General features: G+C 49.5%; 2 protein-coding genes across 5 annotated transcripts in view; one reads left to right on the top strand and one right to left on the bottom strand.

Moving 5' to 3' along the window:
- Positions 1–1163: 1163 nt before the first annotated feature.
- Positions 1164–11469, top strand: DSTN (destrin, actin depolymerizing factor). The gene is made up of 4 exons (XM_085219045.1): positions 1164–1458; positions 9325–9632; positions 9857–9933; positions 11180–11469. Exons 1-4 carry the CDS (start codon positions 1456–1458, stop codon positions 11287–11289), a joined length of 498 nt encoding a protein of 165 aa, XP_085075171.1. The 5' UTR covers positions 1164–1455; the 3' UTR covers positions 11290–11469.
- Positions 11470–12471: 1002 nt separating this feature from the next.
- The window catches only part of RRBP1 (ribosome binding protein 1), a 56903-nt gene continuing 50814 nt past the window's right edge, over positions 12472–18560 (bottom strand). For 2 of the 4 annotated variants that reach the window (XM_085219042.1, XM_085219041.1), the window contains exons 20-24: positions 17969–18061; positions 17194–17277; positions 16889–16987; positions 16205–16348; positions 12472–15913 (exon numbers count right to left, since the gene is read on the bottom strand). In XM_085219042.1, coding sequence (XP_085075168.1) covers positions 15875–15913; positions 16205–16348; positions 16889–16987; positions 17194–17277; positions 17969–18061 — 459 coding nt within the window. In that variant the 3' untranslated portion in view covers positions 12472–15874. The remainder of the gene's footprint in view (positions 15914–16204; positions 16349–16888; positions 16988–17193; positions 17278–17968; positions 18062–18560) is intronic. The other 2 variants (XM_085219043.1, XM_085219044.1) reach the window with 2 other exon arrangements.

Genomic DNA, 18560 nt, shown 5'->3' with positions numbered 1-18560 from the left:
ACACATTAAAAACATTAAAAAAAAAAAAAAAGCACTAAGAGGAACAACCCACCCACTCCTAGCAAACTGTTCACCAGTGCCACTTCATTTCAGCCCATCTGGTGCAAATGCTGTGGCTAAAGGGACCCCTGGCAGAGCCCACTGGAACAGGACTGCTTTTTCAACACACCCATTTTCAGTATGCGACCACCCAGCAACCCATATCTCATGTGAACAGGTCTGACAGCATCTAAAAAGGGAAGCTGCTAACGGAGAAAAAACAGGATGTCACACTCTAGTAGAACAGCAATATGGATGAAAGCAGCAAGATATACCTTCTATTTTTATTACTGATACTTTATGCTAGCTGTAACATCGGAAAAATAGCTGTAACCTTGGAAAAACCGTGCTGCCTTGTAGCTCAGCCCCGATAACACACAATCAAGCCTCGCTTTGTTTTCTGCTGGCACGAAGACACAACAGATCTGCGTGGTGCTGGGCACTGCCTATCAGTGCACGGCCATGCTAGCTGGGAGTACTGCAGTCAGCATCCTGCAACGGAACACGCCCATCTCCACTATTTTTTAACGTAGAAGGCGCTCCTGTAAGCAGCTCAGCCTGATTACAAGAACCCCGATTGCCCAGAATCATGACGGAAACGTATCTCAGCAGCGCACCGCCTAGCAGCCCTACAGCACACCGCGGCCCCACGCCCCCAGCGCCGCTTTGTCTGCGAGACGGACGCGTAGCGCCCGCGCCCCCGGCCCGGCGCGCCGCTCCTCTCGCGGGATTTTCCCAGCCCTCCGCGAGAACGACAGCGGCAGCCAATCAGCAGTGGCCGACTGAGATCGCACCAAAGTAGGTATTAAAAAACGCTCAAAAAAAAAAAAAAAAAAAAAAGATCACCACACTTCCTCCTCCTGGGCTGTACTGCCTATCCCCTCCCCTCGGCCTCGTTCACGCCGCCTTCCCCGCCCGCTCTGCCTGGGCTCTCCACACAACCGCCGCTTCCCTCACGACCACCCCCAGCCCTTTTGCACCCCGCCACCCCTGTTTCAGCTCCCCTATGCCCCCCCCGCACACACCTCGGGGCAGGTAATCCCGCCCCTCTCGCACACCGCCCGCCGCCATTGGCCGGCCGGCAGACGGCGGCCATCAATCACTCTACGGCTCGCCCTATGATTGGACAGCCCAGCCCCCCTTCGGGCAGGCGAGCGAAGGGAGCGCTCCCCCCCGGTGCGGGCGGTGTGTGGGCGGTGTTTGCGGCCGCACGCATGCGCGAGGCCGAATAGGGGAGCGGGCCGGGGCGTTGCCACGCAGGGTCCCACCATAACAACCGCTTCCTCCGCCGGGCACGGCGGCCGTGACGTCGGCAGCGTTTCCGCTCGGCTCGCGCCCTCGCCGCTTCCCTTCCTGCTGCCGGAGCCCGCGCCGCGCCCAACACTCGAGGGAAGCAACCACCGCTCCGCTGACACCATGGTAGGAGCCGGGCGCTGCGAGCGGGGACGCCGCTCCCCCACCGCCCTCATCCGCAGGGGGAGCCGCGGGGGGGTAGCTAGGGGCGGATGGAGCCTCGGCATCCAGCGCCGCCGCGATGCCGTCGCGCAGCCGTTCCCGCGGCCGGCGGCCCTCTGGGCTCGAGGCGGCCGCGCCGCGCTTCGTCCCTCTCCCTTTACCCCCCACCCTGTCGCGAGGCGGTGGGGCGCGGCCCCCCTCTTTTTGAGGCGATGGGCCCGCCCTCTCCTCCTCGCGCGCCCCGCCAGCTCCCCCGCAGAGCGGTGGCGCGCTCCGCGCCGCACGCGGGCACGAGGGGCAGCGCGGCCATTGGGGGGGATGGGGGGAAGGAGGGCACGGCAAGCGGAGCGCGCGCGCGAGGCGTGGGGGGGGGAGCGATGCGCGCTCCTTCCCCGTGCCGCAGGGCGCGGCCACGTGGGGGAGGGGCCGTGAGGGGGGAGGGGAGGCGGCGCCCCCTCACGGCCTCGGCGGGGCGGGCGGGCGGCAGGAAGCGCGGGGCCGCATCCGGCCGCGGGGCGGGAGCCATCTTCCCGCGGCGTGGGGGGTCGGGCCTGGCCTAGAAAGCGGTGGCGGGAGGGTGGGCGGTGGCTCCGTTCGACACGGGCCCGGTGGGGAACAAAAGGAAAGGAGATGGGGGCGGTTCTACCCGAGCGCGGAGACGCGTGCGGGAGCGCGGTGCCCGAGGGCTCCTTCGGCCGGCGGCGCGGGGCGGGCCGGGCGCTTGGCGGCGGCTCTGCGCTGCATGGGGCGGGCCGCGTTCTGCAGCACCGGCGGACAAATTCCCTTGAGTTATCTCACTTTCGTCCTGGTTTTGCTTACAAACGCTTCTCTGTCAACAAACAAGTGTTTCCACGCACCTCACTTTGTGCGCTTTGCCTTCCAGCAGCCCGCCCCACGCTTATCGTTGCCTTCTCGGACGCAGGGGATGTCCAATAAATGAGCTCCCGTTCAGCACAGGCCCTGCATGCGGGAGGTGCTGCTCATCTCTGTGCTCATTCCCATGAAGCAGCTGGAGTGCTGCGGCCAGCCCTCGGCACGAGGCACAGCCAGGGGAGGTGCACAGGGAGCTGCCGAAGGTCTGACGAGACCTGCAGCTCCTGTTTTAAACTAGGCTTGTCTCAACAAGCCAGCTGCTACCTCTGCAGTACACAAACCTAGTTTAAAATGACTCGCTCCGTGTGCCAGGCTTCCTCTTGCTTCAGAAGCAGGCAATTCCCAAGTTGGCCGAGACACGTATTTCTCATAGCTATTTCCATTTTGGAACAAGCTTTAGGTTTTTTGTTCCTTTTTATTTTCTTTTAGATGCTTGCTTGTTGCAGCAAATGAATTTGCTTTTAGGCAGCGTAGGCCTTTTGCCAGAGTACAGCGATGCCAGCAGGAGGGCATCAGTGGGTATCAAAAGAGCATTGGAATTCCTGCTTTTACACATCTTGCTGTAAGGCTTAATTTCTTTGGTACTGGATTAAATGGTTCCACAGTCCTCAGAGGACCGTGTAAATTATTTTCCTTGCTTGTTAGTCAATAGTATTCCCAAATCTGTGTAACTAAGAGGTCTGTGTGCCTCGTGGACAAGACAACAGCCTCCCTACTGTGACAGCCAGGTTGGGTTCACGCCTGGCACATTTCTACTCATGATGCTGGGGTATTACTGGTCCCTGCAGGGAGCAAGGGCTGACCCAGGTATCTCATGCAGGAGAGCTAGGGGCAGGCAGAGTCTTTATCCAGAGCTGCTTGGGGGCTTCATGCTTGCCCAACACTCAGCCATCTCCAGGACAGATAACTTGTTAGCAAGTGTTTGAGTAGCCCAGGGAATGCCTTCAAAAGCTATTGTTAAGGATGAATGTTATGTAGCCATAGGGTTGTGGAGGGCCGCATGAACATTCCTGCAGACATTTGGCTCACAAGATCTGATTTTTGTGCTGAATGTGTTCTTAAGAAGCTTTGCTTTCCTGCAGGAGTCTTGTTGCATTCCAGCTTAGACCCGCATTACCTTAGAAACATGTGTTTCAACACAGGAATGGGCACTTTTCAAAATTTCTGCCCCCCTAGTGGCTGCCGTGCTTCCTGTTCTTTCAAAAGCATGGCTGGGATTGCCTTTCTCAGTGGGGATTGCCTGTTCTGCCTGCCTGGCTAATACCAGGAGCGAATTTCATGGTGGCTGGGAGAAGGTGATGATTTCCTCTGGCTGAAAGGTGAGGAAATAACTTCCAGGAAAGCAGAAGATGCTTTTTCTTGTCTTTCTATGACAGCTCTCCTCTTCTTTCCTTGTCTAGTTGGAATCTTTCATATTGTCAGGAAAAAAAGCCGAATGGTTTTGTTTCTCTTCCCCATGTCCTCCCCTCAGAAGAGAGATCACGTAATGCAAAATAAAATAAAAAAACTTGAGTCAGGCTGGCAAGATCTGCCTACAAGTGGCATGCAAATAGCACTGTTCTTCTTGCTGGTTTATGGTGTGTAAATAATGGCCTCTTACACAACAGCAGTAAAAATAAAAAAGGCAGTTATGTTTCCTATCATGCTTCAGATCTGAACCAAAGCTTTGGGCTTTTTCAGATGTGTAGACTGCCTTGTCTAAGTGTGGGTGTCTGTCTAGCTGCTGCTAGTGGGGGAAGTGGGCCAGCTTTGGACTTCGGAGGGCACTGCTATGGTTGTGCTGGCCTGGTCTACAGGGTGAAGTCGCAGCAGCTGCTCCACGTGTTGCCTCCTTCCTTGCTCTGGAAAGCAGAAGTGCTAGTATCAAATGGGCTTTCTTGAGTGTTCTGCTAACAGATGAGAAGCAAAGCAGCATTTAAGACCCATACGTCTGTAACTACCCATGTTTTCAGGCATTTTGCTGACCACAGCTGGCAGCTTTAGCTGACACCTTCTCAAGCCTGCTATGGAATTGATGTTCTCCCAGCAGGCCTCTCTGCTTGCTGGTGCCCAGTGCTAGCTGAGCTTAGTTCTCCCTTCAGGTCTCAGCCCTGGCAACATCCCAGGGCGCTGCGTGGCAGTGTAAGGAATGGCTTTGCATATTCTCCTATCCTGGAACAGTCAGGTGATAATGGTTCTAACTGAAAACTTGTGCTGTGACACATTGGTGAGTCAGATGAAAGTGCCACAGTCACACAAACGGTTCTGGCAGTGGAAGGGGATTTGGAAGGTGGCTGGGAGGGATGGTGTGCCAGGGCTGGGGGAAACAAGATGCTTGCTCAAGAAACCCAGAACCAAATATGTGGCAGTGGTGTGACTGGTAAACATGGGCGCACAGTGTTCTCCAGATCTCTGCCTTTGCAATTAAACCAGGCGTGCTTCTCTATGTTCTTGGTGTCAATTCTGGAAAAATTGATGGTGCTTTTCCAAGAGGGAAAAGTTTCCACTTGAGTAGCAGTGGATAGTCCATGCTGATGTATACAATGTGTGCACGTGGTTCCCAAACAAAATGAGGCAAGAACTGGTTCTTGAAATGCCTGAGCTTTCCTGCAGCATGTAATGTTTCTACAGAAACATTACAAAGAAAGTCTGCAGCATAAAATTGGCATGCACTTAAAAGCAGGTTTAATCTGTCAAGCTCCTTGTGAGACAAACTAAGTCATTAAAGCTGTCTGTCTTTACTGCTGATGTAGGAGCAAAAACTTCTAGGTGAAGTATTTTAAATATTCAGAAAAGATGCTGGTGTTCACAACAATCTCTAATGATCTCCAATGCAATTTGCATTGGATTTTTATTCCTATGCAGGCTTGCTGCAAATCAATCTATTGAGGATCTGATAGGCGTCTCACTTGAAATCTCTTTCTGTACACAGGGATTTCTTGGAGGAAAATTTTGGATTATTCTTCAGCCTTACCCCTCCATGTTATCACCCTATTCAGATGAAATTCCAGCTGCAGAGTACTTTGTGATGAAGGCAAACTATTGGAAGCTGTTAGCGGAGCCAGCTGGAGCCAGCCCCTGCAGTCTGAGGCCTGTGAGACAGAAGGCTCTCTCTTCAGCTGTGCTATTTGGGGACAGCATTCTGCTCTCACAGGGCTTCTGCAGTGCTTTGCACTTGAGGCAGGAACGATGGCTTTGTGAAGGGAATAAGAGCTGCTGTGTTACTGCAGTGCATGCTGACAAGGCATTTAATGCAACCATTACCTCATGTGCCTACAGCAGTCTATATGAAAATACAATGGGGTACTGGTGTGAGGGCTGTGGAATAACGTAGGCGGAGGTGCAGCCCACAAGGCATGCTGCTTTGGCCATAGTTGTGTGGAAGTATGGGGGGAGAACTCATTTTTTGCTAAATCCCTTGGGGGAAATTTGCACGTTTAGGGAGACGTGCAGGCAAGAATATGCAGCCCTGTCATCATTTTTTCCATCTGATAACAAGGCGGCTTACCTCCTTGTTGCTGCCTTGATGAGGTTAGCTGGCCCTGACACCCATGGGAACAGCCTGGCTATTTGCCTGCCTCTTGTGTCCTGAGAATGGTTTTAAATCATTGTTGCATATATGCAGGGGTTGCTCTGTCCTATGCTATAAAATGCAGCCAGCTGATGGCCTTGTGTCCCACCAGTACCTGCCATGCACACAGCTCAGCCACCCATGTGTGTGTCCTGAGTTGGATAATTGCTTTCCTATTGAAAAAGGAGCAGAAGCAAGCTATCTGTCCTCAGCTATGCAGCATTCTGGCCACCATGCCTGAAAAAATAATGAATGTGCTGTATTAAATCCTCTGAGCAGTGTAATACTGGGCCAGAGAGAATCTGGGTGAACAAATAAATGCTTATTCTGTCATTACTGGCAGGTGGAGGCTCCTCAGCAGCTGTTTTTCAGGACAAGTCAGCAGAGACATGGTTAAATTACCACTTGAGAACATGTACTTAGGAGTGTGGCATTTCTCTATGTTCCAGTGGCTTTCACAGTCATCCTGTTGCTGCCCTACCCTGAGTGGCCGTGGCCAAGTTACAGCAAAAGCTACCTAGGGTTGAGGTTTTTCCTTTTTAGGTATGTTTAGAGAAGCCATCATAACTGGTACAAGCCTGGAGGTGGAGAGGGAGTCCTTTTGGTGCAGGAGTATGCTGCCTTCTTGGAAGCAGCTGTGCTGGGATTTTATGGGTTCATTTCAACCCCACACTGTGATACAGCTGTCATGTTTTCTCAGTGAAGGAATCTATGCTGTCCCTAGCAGGTCAACATCTGCTGGTATCAACATCTGAATGGATTCAGAGGTTGTATAGTAGTTATGAAGAAGAGTTGCACCAGCTAATAACACTTTACTTTGGAAAGTCAAGAAAAAAAAAAATCCAGTTCTTAGTGATGCCCCTTCAGCCTCTGGTCAGTCCCAGTGGTCAGCTGCAGATTAACAGTGAATTCGAGTTTCCAGACTGAGTACTCTCAACGTTTTTGGAATCTGAAGCAACTTGCCAGCCGTGTTCAATTCCTTTATAAGGAAATAACTTGTCTCCCAACTTGGAGAAATGTTTCTGGCTGTGCATCTTCTCCTGGCTGCACAGTTTGCGTCTACTTGCAGCTCCATTGCTGATGCTTTCTTCTGGCTCTCTGCTGAGTTGTAATGCCTTCTTTCAGAGTTAACTTCTTGGTAACAGGAGTCGATACAGAGGGACTAGTGATCTTGGAGCAAAGATCAAGAGTTGATAAAGGTGGAGATGGTTGATACCAACTCCTTTTATGGCGTTACTAGGCTGTACTGGGTCAGATTTTGTGCATCTTCTGTGTAAACTCCTAAGCTTTTTGCAGGTTTAAAAGCTGAGACTTAAATCTCTTGTCAGCTGCTGAGGTACCATCAGCTTGAAAGACGGATCTCATAGAAAGGAGGGGAAGAAATGGCAGTCTGGTGTTTGCAGTGGATTAGCCCGTAGTGAATGATGCAATAGTTCTAGTTGCTGTTCTGTTTGCATCATTAGGGCAACTCTGCATTATTTCTAGTCCTCCCAGAGAGCTCTCGCCCACACCAAGCACAGTGATGCACGGATAGGAAGAAATACATTTATTTCTCATTAATTCCCAGCCACGCTGTTACAGAGGTGCAGTCCACTGTATGAAGGAGGTGATGTAGGAATGCGTCAGTTTGCACTGATGTTTGCTTGTATTTATCCTGGAATAAGCTTTCTCTGCTTACTTTCCTTATGCTGCTGGAGACATGCAAAAGGGTGGCTGCCTGCCAGGCAGCTGAGGCATAGCGACTTCCTCCTGTTCTGTGGGCCTCCTCTTCTTCCAGAGCAATGCAAGGGATTTGAGGTAGATTACCCCCAAACAGACAATCTGTGCATTGTAAATTCTGAGGGTCCCTTTGTGTTTGAGTAAGCTCCTAAAGAGCTCTGTTCTCTGTGCGGGAGGAAAGCCTCCATGTCACATTGATGGCTGTATAGCATTGGCATCCAGAGCTCTCTGGTGGGGGAAAGAAGAAGGGAAAAAATGGCATGTGCATTGGTCAGGGCTTTGAAAAGAATATATATGTTAAAAGTAGTAGCTGTCCAATCCATAATGACTCTTAAGGACAGGAAAGTTAGCACTATGCAGTTGACCTTCACCACGGATTTCCCTCGCATTCCAGCTGAACTCTGCTATTTGCTTATACCTCGAGAGAGTGCTGTGATTTGGTGTCATCTGTCTCCATCCTCCCCACAAAATGAACCCATCGGGCACACTTCTGTGGGCTGAGCTGAAGGGAAACCAAAACAAGGAACAACCTTCAGAGTTTTTCAGTTGGTACCTCTCACATGATGCTGTACCTGCCTGCATAGTAGTGCTGACTGTGCTGAAAATGATGACGTGTGGCAGTTTACACAAAGGGAGGAGGGTGACTTTCCTTCCAGTGCGTGACTTACAGTATCTGAGGATAAGGTCGCTTTTGGAAGCCCCAAAAGCAGCAGGGGGAGACGCAATATTAGGAAGGAATCTCACTGTTTACATGGCACGTTGCAGTTTGAGCAGAATGAGTGTTGGACAGGCTTTGATCTGCTGTTTACTGCTCTGACCATGAAGTTTTTCCAGCAGTGTGACTCCCTGGATTTGCAGTGTTCTCTTATTCTAGGGCTGTCTTTAACCTCTCAAACTTCATTTCATTCTGAGTGTAAAACAACTCAGATATAAATACTGTCTGTTACTGCTGAGTAACCACAATTTCTCACCAAGCTTCCAGGAGGGGGGGGAAAAAAAAAAGATGGGATGGGGATGAAGAAATCCTTTTAAAGGCAGCTTGTTTTAAAAACGAAGAGGAATTGCTGGGAAGTTGAGAATTTTTACAGTTGGACTTGCAAGCTCTGCCTTTAAAACACTGAATTGAGAACACCTTCAGAAGGTTGGTTTGTTCATGGCTGAGAACTGTATTCCCGTGCCCCACTGTATCTCTCCTGACTTCTAAGCCAAACCCAGTTGATAAGCGTGGGTTTGACAGCATTGTACCTCTGTTCCTAAAGCTGATGGCAGATAGGCTGAAAATGGCCAGGAGACTGAGTAGAAGTGATCCTTGTTAATTTAGTTGTCTGCCTGTCCCGAGATGGCTAATGCAGCCAAGCTGCTGCAGCGTCAAAGGATTTGCCACAACTGAATCTCAGAGGACAAGGGGTGGACATAAATGTGAAACTACCCTACCAACACTGCTCTAATCTAAGAAGGATTGTGCCTTGTTCAGAATAATTTTGGTTTGGCAACTTACTGTAGGCGGCATAGAGGCTCCAGATTCTTTACTTGAGAAGGGCCTGCAGCTCTCCTGTCTAGACTCTGGGGCTGTCAGTGACTGTTGCGTGTATTGCTCATCTTCTAGCCTCAGTTTGGAGGCAGCACAGTAGTGTAGTTGTGAAAATACTCAGTGGTAACCCTAAAGGTCTTTGTTCTCATCTTTGCAGGCGTCTGGAGTACAAGTTGCCGATGAGGTTTGCCGTATCTTCTATGACATGAAAGTGCGGAAATGCTCTACGCCTGAGGAAGTGAAGAAGAGGAAGAAGGCTGTCATCTTCTGCCTCAGTCCAGACAAAAAGTGCATTATCGTGGAAGAAGGCAAAGAGATTCTAGTGGGAGATGTTGGTGTGACGGTTACTGACCCTTTCAAGCACTTTGTGCAGATGCTTCCCGAGAAGGATTGCCGTTATGCCTTGTATGATGCAAGTTTTGAGACCAAGGAATCCAAAAAAGAAGAGCTGATGTTCTTCTTGTGGTAAGCACTCTTCACAACTCGCCTGTTCCTAGCATGAGACTCAAGCTGTGCTGAGGTCTGTGAGCATTTGTTTTGTCTATGGAAGGCTTAAAATGTGCCGGACAGCATGGTACTTGTATTATGAGTCATTAGAATTTCCTTTGTTTATAATCAGTGGGATGGTGTTTGTCTTAGTGCAATTAGCAGCGTTTATTATCCAGCAATATCTTCTTGTATTCCACTAGGGCACCAGAACAAGCACCTCTCAAAAGTAAGATGATCTATGCAAGCTCCAAGGATGCAATCAAAAAGAAGTTCCAAGGTATGTAGTGCAGCTAACACTTCTAAATGCCATCTGAAACACACTGCAAGGCTTAACCATTTGCTCATTGGCTTTTTTTTTTTTTTTTTGAGATGCTAGTGAGATGAGAATTTCACTGGGTGAAATACCTTGTGACAGAGCTAAAAGAAGCTCGGGCTGAAGCCAAACTTAAAATGTCTGACTCTAGGCTTTAGAGGCACTAGGACTGTGCTCAGAACTGGAGCAGGCTTGGCAGTGTACAAGAGTAATACCATACAGAGTAATTTGTTTACGTCATGCAGCCTATAAACATCACATTCTTGTTAACAATGACCTGTATTTTGTGTCGCACTGTCTCTGTGGCAGAGGACTTTCAGCCCTGTATCTATTGAACTGCAGAATCAAGTAACCATAACTGTGCAGTACTAGTAAATAACGATTGGCTTGATTTAGAGATGCAATTGTGATTACTCATTTCAAAGGCAATGCATCTCTGAGTGGAGAAGCAAAGTGATGTTCATCTTGTGAGGCGCCAGTGACCAAAGAGTTACCTTGCTGCAGCATTCTGAAATTTCATTCTGAATAAATGATTGTGATGGCTCCCAGCCCGATAGCAGTGCCCCCTCCAGCTCGTAGTGCCATGCTGGTCTGGAGTTCTGCAGTGTGTAGTACTGATGGGAGCAGTGCACGGCAGTGCCATTCTTCACAGTACAGCTCACCAATGAATTGGAGCTGGTCAGGGATAACGTACTGTGCTGCACGTGTGAGGGCTGAAAAAGAAATACCGCTTTCTCTACTTCCCTCAACATGAGGCACAGTTGAGTCTGGCTTCCTTACCTCCAGAACAGAAACCACTCCTAATTCTGTGTACCAGCTGAATCTCTACAGCCGGTACTGCTTTGATTGTCAGCCATCTCAGTGCTTGTGTTGCAGCAGCTCCCTCAGTTGACATATTCAGGGTAACAGTAGAAATGAGACTTTCACTCACAGGTTGATTTGCCACGGGAAGCTGACAGTCTGAGCACTGATAGTAGTGGAAAGCTTCTCCCTGATACACGTATTGATTTGTGATGTGTAGCCAGATGTCTCCTGTGATACATCAAGGGGGAATAAACCCAAATTCCTTAGTTTTCCTTAGTGAAGGTGGGACTTGACAGCTTGAGTGACCAGACTGCCTCTTCTAATATTACTACTAACTGTGCTTCTCTGGTTGATTACTAGCATATTGAAATATTGCATTATTGAGTGTTTTGCATCTTTTTTTTAGGCATAAAGCATGAATGCCAAGCAAATGGGCCAGAGGACCTCAATCGAGCTTGTATTGCTGAGAAGCTAGGAGGCTCCCTAGTCGTAGCTTTTGAAGGAAGTCCTGTGTAGATGTCATACAGTGCCACAACTCTACAAGCATTCCATGTTTTAATATATCAGTTATGTAAAGCAACCATTCTAGGCAAGGGTTTCACTAACTGTAGGGAAGCTGTCTTGTAGAATAAAGTAGATTTTGGAGATGTAGCTCGTATGTACAAATGACCTTAAATAAATCAAATTAAGGATTTATCTTGGTGTATTAATATTCACATTGGTTGTCTATCCCAGTACTATCCCCAATGAATTAACACTAAAGGTCTCCAAAAATTCTGATTCAGCAGTGTATCATGGGATGAAGGGGGTGGGGAATTATGAGAACAATCCGGTTCCTGTTCTTTTCTAAATTAAAATGAGAAAAATCATCAGTCGTTCTGAGGCTACTGGCCAAATTGCCAAACTAAAAACTTTCCCTTGAATCATTTAATGCAAGACTTAAAACCTGTAGTTAAAGTTAGGCACCTAAACAGAGCTAAATTCTTAGTGCTTGCAGTTGCACAGGATTACTAATAAGGGTTAATTAGGAGGTTAAAACAGAGATTGAAGTAGGCACACTTTCCTGGAGAAAGTCCTAATCATTCTTGTAAACTCTCAGTGCAGTAATCTTTAAAGGTTTGCTTGTTCCTACAGGTTAACATTGGTTATGAAGTGTCTTGATCTCCTCCAAGTCTGAACGATTCTATTAAAATTGCTTTTCCTTTGGCATAGGTTAATTTAGAACTACCTTTTTTCCACTAACACGCTTCCTAGCGGATCAGATGCTTCTGAGGCTTTGACAAGTGCAGATTCTTCCATCGGAGCTCTCCAGTTATGGGTAGTACAATGAGAAAGAACCACTTGGAAAAACAGCAAAAGATTACAAGTGGCGTTCTCAGCCCTAGTCTTTGGTCACTTGGTCCATTTGTCCATAATTATTATTGATTTAACTTAGTAGAACCAATCAGCCTGACTAATATGGCTTGATCTGGGCTTTTTGTCTGTTAGCTTCTCTAATTCTGTAGAAATGCATGGAAATATCACCTACTAGAAAGTCTGACCTGAAATGCCTTTTGTATGGGGGGGTAGAGAACATTCCTGTGCCAGCTACAGAGATCTTAAAAGCTTCCATGTTTCACCAGTGGTTAATTAAAGCTGTTTCCTTTGTGTAATGTGTACATGGAAGTTGCATAGAGTTTTCCTGTATGTCTGTAGAGGAAAAAAAAAAAAAAAAGAAAAAAAAACCCTTAGCCTCCAGTGCGTTACTGTGGTATGTTCTGTGTGTGCCAAACTTGAATAGCTTAAATAAATGGGGTTTCTTTCCCCTGGGTCAGTGACTGATTCCTCTCCAGTTGGCAGTGGGGGAAAAGAGGCTGGAAGAAGAAGTGGGGAAGAAAGCATGTCCATTTCTCTGCAGCCTGGTGATGTCTTCCTTGGCCTCGCACACCTCAACAGCTGAGTGCATAGCAGTCTGTGGCAGTCACGGGATCCACCATGGTGTCTGCTGCCTTCCTTCTGGGCTCTGGGCCCAGATGGCCACAGGGAGGGAGCTTGATGGGAAGTACCTCATGTTGGAGGCCTGCGTCAGTTACTTGGTGCTGCTTCTCCTGTCAGAACTGAGAGCTTCTTCTAGCCTGCCCCAGGAAGTTAAAGGCTGCCCCTTCTGCCAGGTACGTAGGGACAGCTGCTTGGTCTGCTGCTTTTCAGCAGAGCACTACCAGGGAAGTGCTGCTCCCTGGCCTAATACAGTGTCTGTGCTTTTTGGCTGTGCTGTGTATTCGAAGATTTAATCAAAGGCAAGCACTGACCCTGTGCTCTAATGTGGGTGGTACCTGTGTGGAGTGCACAAGGGTTTCTGATATGATCCACCACAGTGAGATCCTATCAGAAGAAGAAACTAAACTGGCATCAGTGGGTGCTCAAGGCCTGTTCCTTCCTCAACTTTCAACCTGGCGCAAGGGAGTAACCATCTCCATAAAAACAGCTCTTCTGTACAAGGCAGTAATCATTCCCACAAAAACAGCTCTTCTGTACCTTGGTGTCTGTCCAAAGTTCAGGCTGAGATAAGAAAACCAGTGACACAGTGGGAGTGGTGCTGCCTGACAAATAAGGGGAACTCCCATTCAGGAGTCAACTGATAACTAACACCTCCAGACTGCAGCTGACTTCAAAGAGCAATCCAGCCCTGGTGAAGCTGGTGGACTTCTCCCTGGGATTTCCTTTTTTGGTTAGAGAAGAGCCTGAACAAAGGGGGAAGGAAGTCAGATGTGAAGGCAGGAGAGTGCTTCTCACCATGTGTAAGCATTTAAGTCAGGAACTTGGATGCAGTGCTTCAGTGGGGGGACAGAGGCAGGAGGTGGCGCTTTTGGTTGTGGGTAGGTGTGGTCCCAGCTTCACTTGGTCAGTTTTTAGGACCCTCGGTGCAAACCCTAAGGCACAAGCCTGATCTCTGCCACTGTGCTCCTGTGCTGGCTGTTACTTTGCCTTCAGCTTTGTTGATCACAGCATGGAGTTACTTAGCAAGCCAAACTTTATCTTCCAAGCTTGTTGCCCTTCTACAATTGTAGCTGTTGTAAAACTTGGAAAGGTGTTCCCTTTTATGATTTTCCAATTCTTTCATTCACGGCTTTTCCCAAATCACCCAGACCTTCTTGAAAAGGTGACACAAGCAGAGCCATTGAGCTTTGACTGAGGACCCACCTGACTGCAGCACCCAGGCTGCTGTTCACACCTGCCCTGCATCACAACCTGCTAACTGGGTAATGAGCCAGCACTGCAGCTTGCCCTAAAGAAGGAAGATAGAGCCCTGCAAAGCCCATGCTGCTCAAGGGGCAAGTGGAGTGTGAAATCCCACTGCTCTGAGGTGAGGGCTTTGCTCTCTGAGAGGTGACGCTGGCCTCTCAGGAGGTTGTTGGCTTTCCCTTTCTCATGGCTCCATGGAATAGCATGAATTCCAGCAGCAGCACATCAGGCAACTGAACTCAGGCTTAAACACCAGACCCCAGCAATCTGTTTCCATCTCAGCCTTACTTAACAACTCCAGCTCCTCTCTTCCTTCCAAACACAGCAGCTGGGTAATGTCCCAAAGTACATGTACACCCCTCATGCCAAGGACACCAAATCTGCACTCCTAGCTTCTGGAGCCCATTCAGTAGGCATGCTGCTGTCTACCCTCCTTGCTTTGGCTGTGTACTTAAAAGAGCTTTCTCACTGCTCCTGTGTGCGCACTCATTAAGTGTGTGCTGTTTTGCACAAGCAAGCAGAGTGAAGGAACTGGTTGTTGCAAAAGCAAAACCCCAAAACCGAGTTTCATCACTGTGCTGTGTGGGCTGTTTTGGGGCCCTCACCACCTACTGCTGTTTGGATGATGGCCACCCCCTTACACTCAACAGCTCATTCTAACCTATGGTTGGTTTCTACTGGTTTTGCTTTTTTGTTAATGCCTGGGTCAGTAGGGCCTCCCAAAGCCAAAAGAGGAAGCTGATGATGGCAGGGTGAGGGCTGGGTCAATGAGCACATCCTTCAGCAGCCTAGTATAGCCAGGCAGAAACCAGGCGCTCAGCCTCCTGCACTCAGAAGGCTGGAAGCAAGGGGAGCAGAGGGCACAGGGCCCAAGGCCACCAGCTCCTCTCCAGCCAGAAGCATAAACTCCATCCCACATTGAAAGTCCACAGTCCCCCACCTCAAAAACCCTGTGGTACTGGGGTGGGAGGCACTCAGCCCCACTCTGGACGCTGTTCTTGGTGGGTTACAAAGGGCAGGAGACACCATCAGCCTGCACTGATGAACCACTGACTGCAGCCTTGAGGTCTCGACCACGAGGCTGTGCCTGGGATGCCAACCAGCCTCAGCTGCGTGAAGTCTCTGCTGCTCCCCCCAGCGGCAGGGAGAGCCTCCATACCTGTCCCCAGGAGCAGCCATCCCATTGCATACCCATGGCCTCAGCCTCTGCACCTCCTTCACATATACTGGAGAAAATACAGTGGGGAGAGCTGCTACAGCAAAGCAAGGAGCAAAGGATCCACTTCTGGCCACAGCAGGGTCATCCTTCAGTCACGCCCAAGGCCCAGCAGCCTGCCAACATGAAAAATAACCAGAGAAATAAAGCAGGAAGCAGCTCTCTCCACTACGTCATTTTAATTGCATTGACACCCAGAAAATACACAAAAGGATACATGCCCAGAGCCACCCATCAACAAGTGGCTTCCTTCCATCGTGGGTCTTACTTTCACACTTCTTTCACTCAAAAAAAAAAATATATATATAATATATATATTTATATATATAATAATAATTGCACCAGTTGATGTACAAACACAGCCTTCCCTTTTCACACATTTGTGGGTTCGAGGAGGGTCATGTCCTGGCCCCAGCCTGGCCAGAGCAGCACCCAGGGGAACGAATGGTTATACAAAATAGTATGAAGATTTTCTTAGAAATGTACGCCTGCACTGTTTTTTTTTTCTGTTTTTTTTTTTTTTCTTAAGTTTCAAAACTAGGTTTTGGGTCACTAATGGCTTGTATTGTATCTTATCTACAATAAATTCAGCATATATTTTTGTTTTAGGAATGTGTAAGGCATTTTGGTAAGTTGAACGGTACGTTCTAGGTCACAGACTCATCAAACTGAAGTCCCTTCCTTTGAACTGTCCTCTTCCCCCTGGAGAAAGAGAACAGAAGTGAGTTACTCAACTGGGTCCCAACCTTATTCTCACTGTAGGATAAGCAGCAAAGCATTTCCCAGATGGGCCAGATCTCCCCTTGTGGGCAGGGAGAACGGTGACCACCACCCACCACAGCCTCAGGCATTGCCCAAAGCCAGCCAGATGGTTTCTGGCAGTAGGATCCCCACTGCATCCCATTTTACACACTCCTGCAACCTCCACCAGTGGCAGAAGGAACGGCCAACTGCCACAGCTGGGGCATCTGTCCCAGTCCTGGAAACAAGTACCTTTTCATGAAGTTGTTCTTTCAACTTCTTCACCGTTTCTCTCTCTTTGGCCAGTTGGTCCTGGGTAACCTTCAGAAGCTCCTGTAGTTTGGTTGCTGCCTGGCCCAAGTCCCTTGTTAGCTTTTTTTCTTTTTCAAGTCTTTCCTAGATGGGAGTGAAAAGAACCATATGCCTCAGCCTCCCTGCTCGCAGGGGACCCAGCAACTCCAGGAGACAGCATGGGCTGCAAACCTCAACAGAGCACAGTGACCACAAAACTGGTTGTGGCAACATGGCTTGCCAGAGTTCAAGGAGCATATGGACACTGCTTTCAGACACAGGGTGTGCTGAACAGAGCCAGGAGTTGGACTCAGTGATCCTTACAGGTCCCTTCCAACTCAGGATATCCTATGATTCTGTGACCTCCCACTCTACAGGAAGCCCAGCCTGTATACATGCTAAGGCAGTCAGCTCAGAGCATCGCCCTACCTTGGTCAATGAGGGGCTGTGACTCATAGCCTGCTGTCCTTCAGCCATATTAAAGCTCACTGATAGCACAGGGGCAAGGAGAATCTTCCTTTGGGAACTATCTACCTTGCTCCACCATCCCCACTGGGGATAAATCACGCCCCAAGCTCTGCCTGGATAGAGCTTTGGCCCTTCTGGCTCAGCACCAAGCACAAGGGACCAGGTCAGCTGCATCACCTTGAGATGCTGGGCCTCCTCCATGTCCGAAGTTGCTGCGTTTTCAGCCAGTCTCAACTTCTCCAGCTCTGCTTGCAAGCTGCACGCTGAGCTTTGTGCCTGGAAGGGGGACACACTCATTAAACACCAGCACACAGCAGCAGGCACCTCCTGCCCTGGCAGCCAGCACAGCCTGGCCCTGCTGTAGAGTTGGGCTATGGAGCCGCCAGCAGACAGCTGGGTGCACTGCATCCACCGGGAGGGCAGCGCTTCTTAGCCAGGAGCATGAAGAGCCCGGCCATCAACTCTCCTGGCGCAGCACCCACCTCCTCCAGCTCCCGCACCAGCTTTTGCCTCAGCTCTTGTTCCTTCTCCATCAGTGCCTCATTCTTCTCTAGCTGCATTTTCAACTGCATTGGAGAGGGGAAGAGACACGAAGAAAACAAAACAAAGGGAGAGCTGATGAGGATGATGAGCCAGTGGGGAGCTGGGCCGTACCAAAGAAATAAAGCCTGGAGCTTTCCCCAGGGCACAGAAGGACAATAGGTAAAGAAGCTGGGAGGACGGCCATAGGGAGCCGTTTGCTTGCTTCCTGAGCAGCACAAGACGGGATGACGTATGTGGCAGGTCCTCATGTGTGCCAAAGCAGTGCCCGAGAGAAGGTTCCGCAGTTAACAGGATTAAAGGAGAGAGACAGAGCCCAGCGTGCGGCAGCCACCGCTGCCAGCAAGAGGTGTTAGCCTGCAAGGGAACAGCCGTGGATAATGCCTTCAGCCTGGCTCCAGCAAGATTTGCAGAGCCTCTGTTCCTACATAGGGCCTATAATCCTAATCCCCAGCCTCCTGCAGGAAAGGGTTCCCATGCAGCCGTGTCAGGATGTCCTCTTCTACAGCCCGTCCTGCTTCAGAGAAGACCTTCAATGTGTGGCTGATGGAAGCGAGGCCCAGCTTCCCACAACCTCCGTTGTCAGACCCCATACACACAGGACAGGAGACGACAGCAAAGCCACGTGCAGTTTTCCATGCAGTTAGAGACGGGGGGACAGGACGAGACATAGTTAAGGGCCAGTGACCCTGCGGGCAGCAGTCTCACCACCCTAACCTCAAAGGGCGTGGGATCGCCCAGGTCAGCTTGTGACCCCGCTACTTCTCCATCCTGCACGTGGCTCTTCATCTCATTCAGCTGCTGCCTGACCTGGAGGAAGGACCAGCAAGCTTGCCTCAGTTACACTGTCCTGTGACAAGATCCACACGGACCTGCAGACTAGTTTTGTCAGCCCTTCTACTTGCAAACAAGCTGAAATGTTGGGAAAACCATCTCTGGTTCCGCATCTAACATGGGCAGTTCGAAAGATGAATATTTGGACTAACAAACAAACCCTGTCCAGAAGAAAGGAAAGGCTTCTGAATGAACACAAGCAAGTTCAGTGCTTACAGCCACCTGCCCAGCTAATGAGATTAAAGCTAATGACCATCCAGCACCAGGCTCCTCAAAGAGCAAAGGCTGCATCAGTTCGTTCAGTGAGTCAGATAATAGTGGCCTTCAAACAATGAAGCATTTCCAATATTAAAATGCAAAGCAGCAACTGCTATCTCACGACCAAAGTAACGATTTAAAAAACAAAAGCCCTCATGGTTTTGGCAGGTCTGCTGGCTCTCCTGGCCCTTTATCCCAGGCCTCCCTCCCACTCACC

Source organism: Meleagris gallopavo, chromosome 2 (genome assembly GCF_905368555.1).
Source record: "Meleagris gallopavo chromosome 2, MGAL_WU_HG_1.1, whole genome shotgun sequence".
NCBI lineage: Eukaryota > Metazoa > Chordata > Aves > Galliformes > Phasianidae > Meleagris > Meleagris gallopavo.
This window is presented reverse-complemented; position numbering and strand designations above follow the sequence as displayed.

Excerpts from the sequence above, each read along its gene's own strand:
- DSTN (XM_085219045.1), top strand. Across the intron at positions 9,633-9,856 it reads GAGCTGATGTTCTTCTTGTG|GGCACCAGAACAAGCACCTC; the intron begins GTAAGCACTCTT and ends GTATTCCACTAG. Across the intron at positions 9,934-11,179 it reads AATCAAAAAGAAGTTCCAAG|GCATAAAGCATGAATGCCAA; the intron begins GTATGTAGTGCA and ends TCTTTTTTTTAG.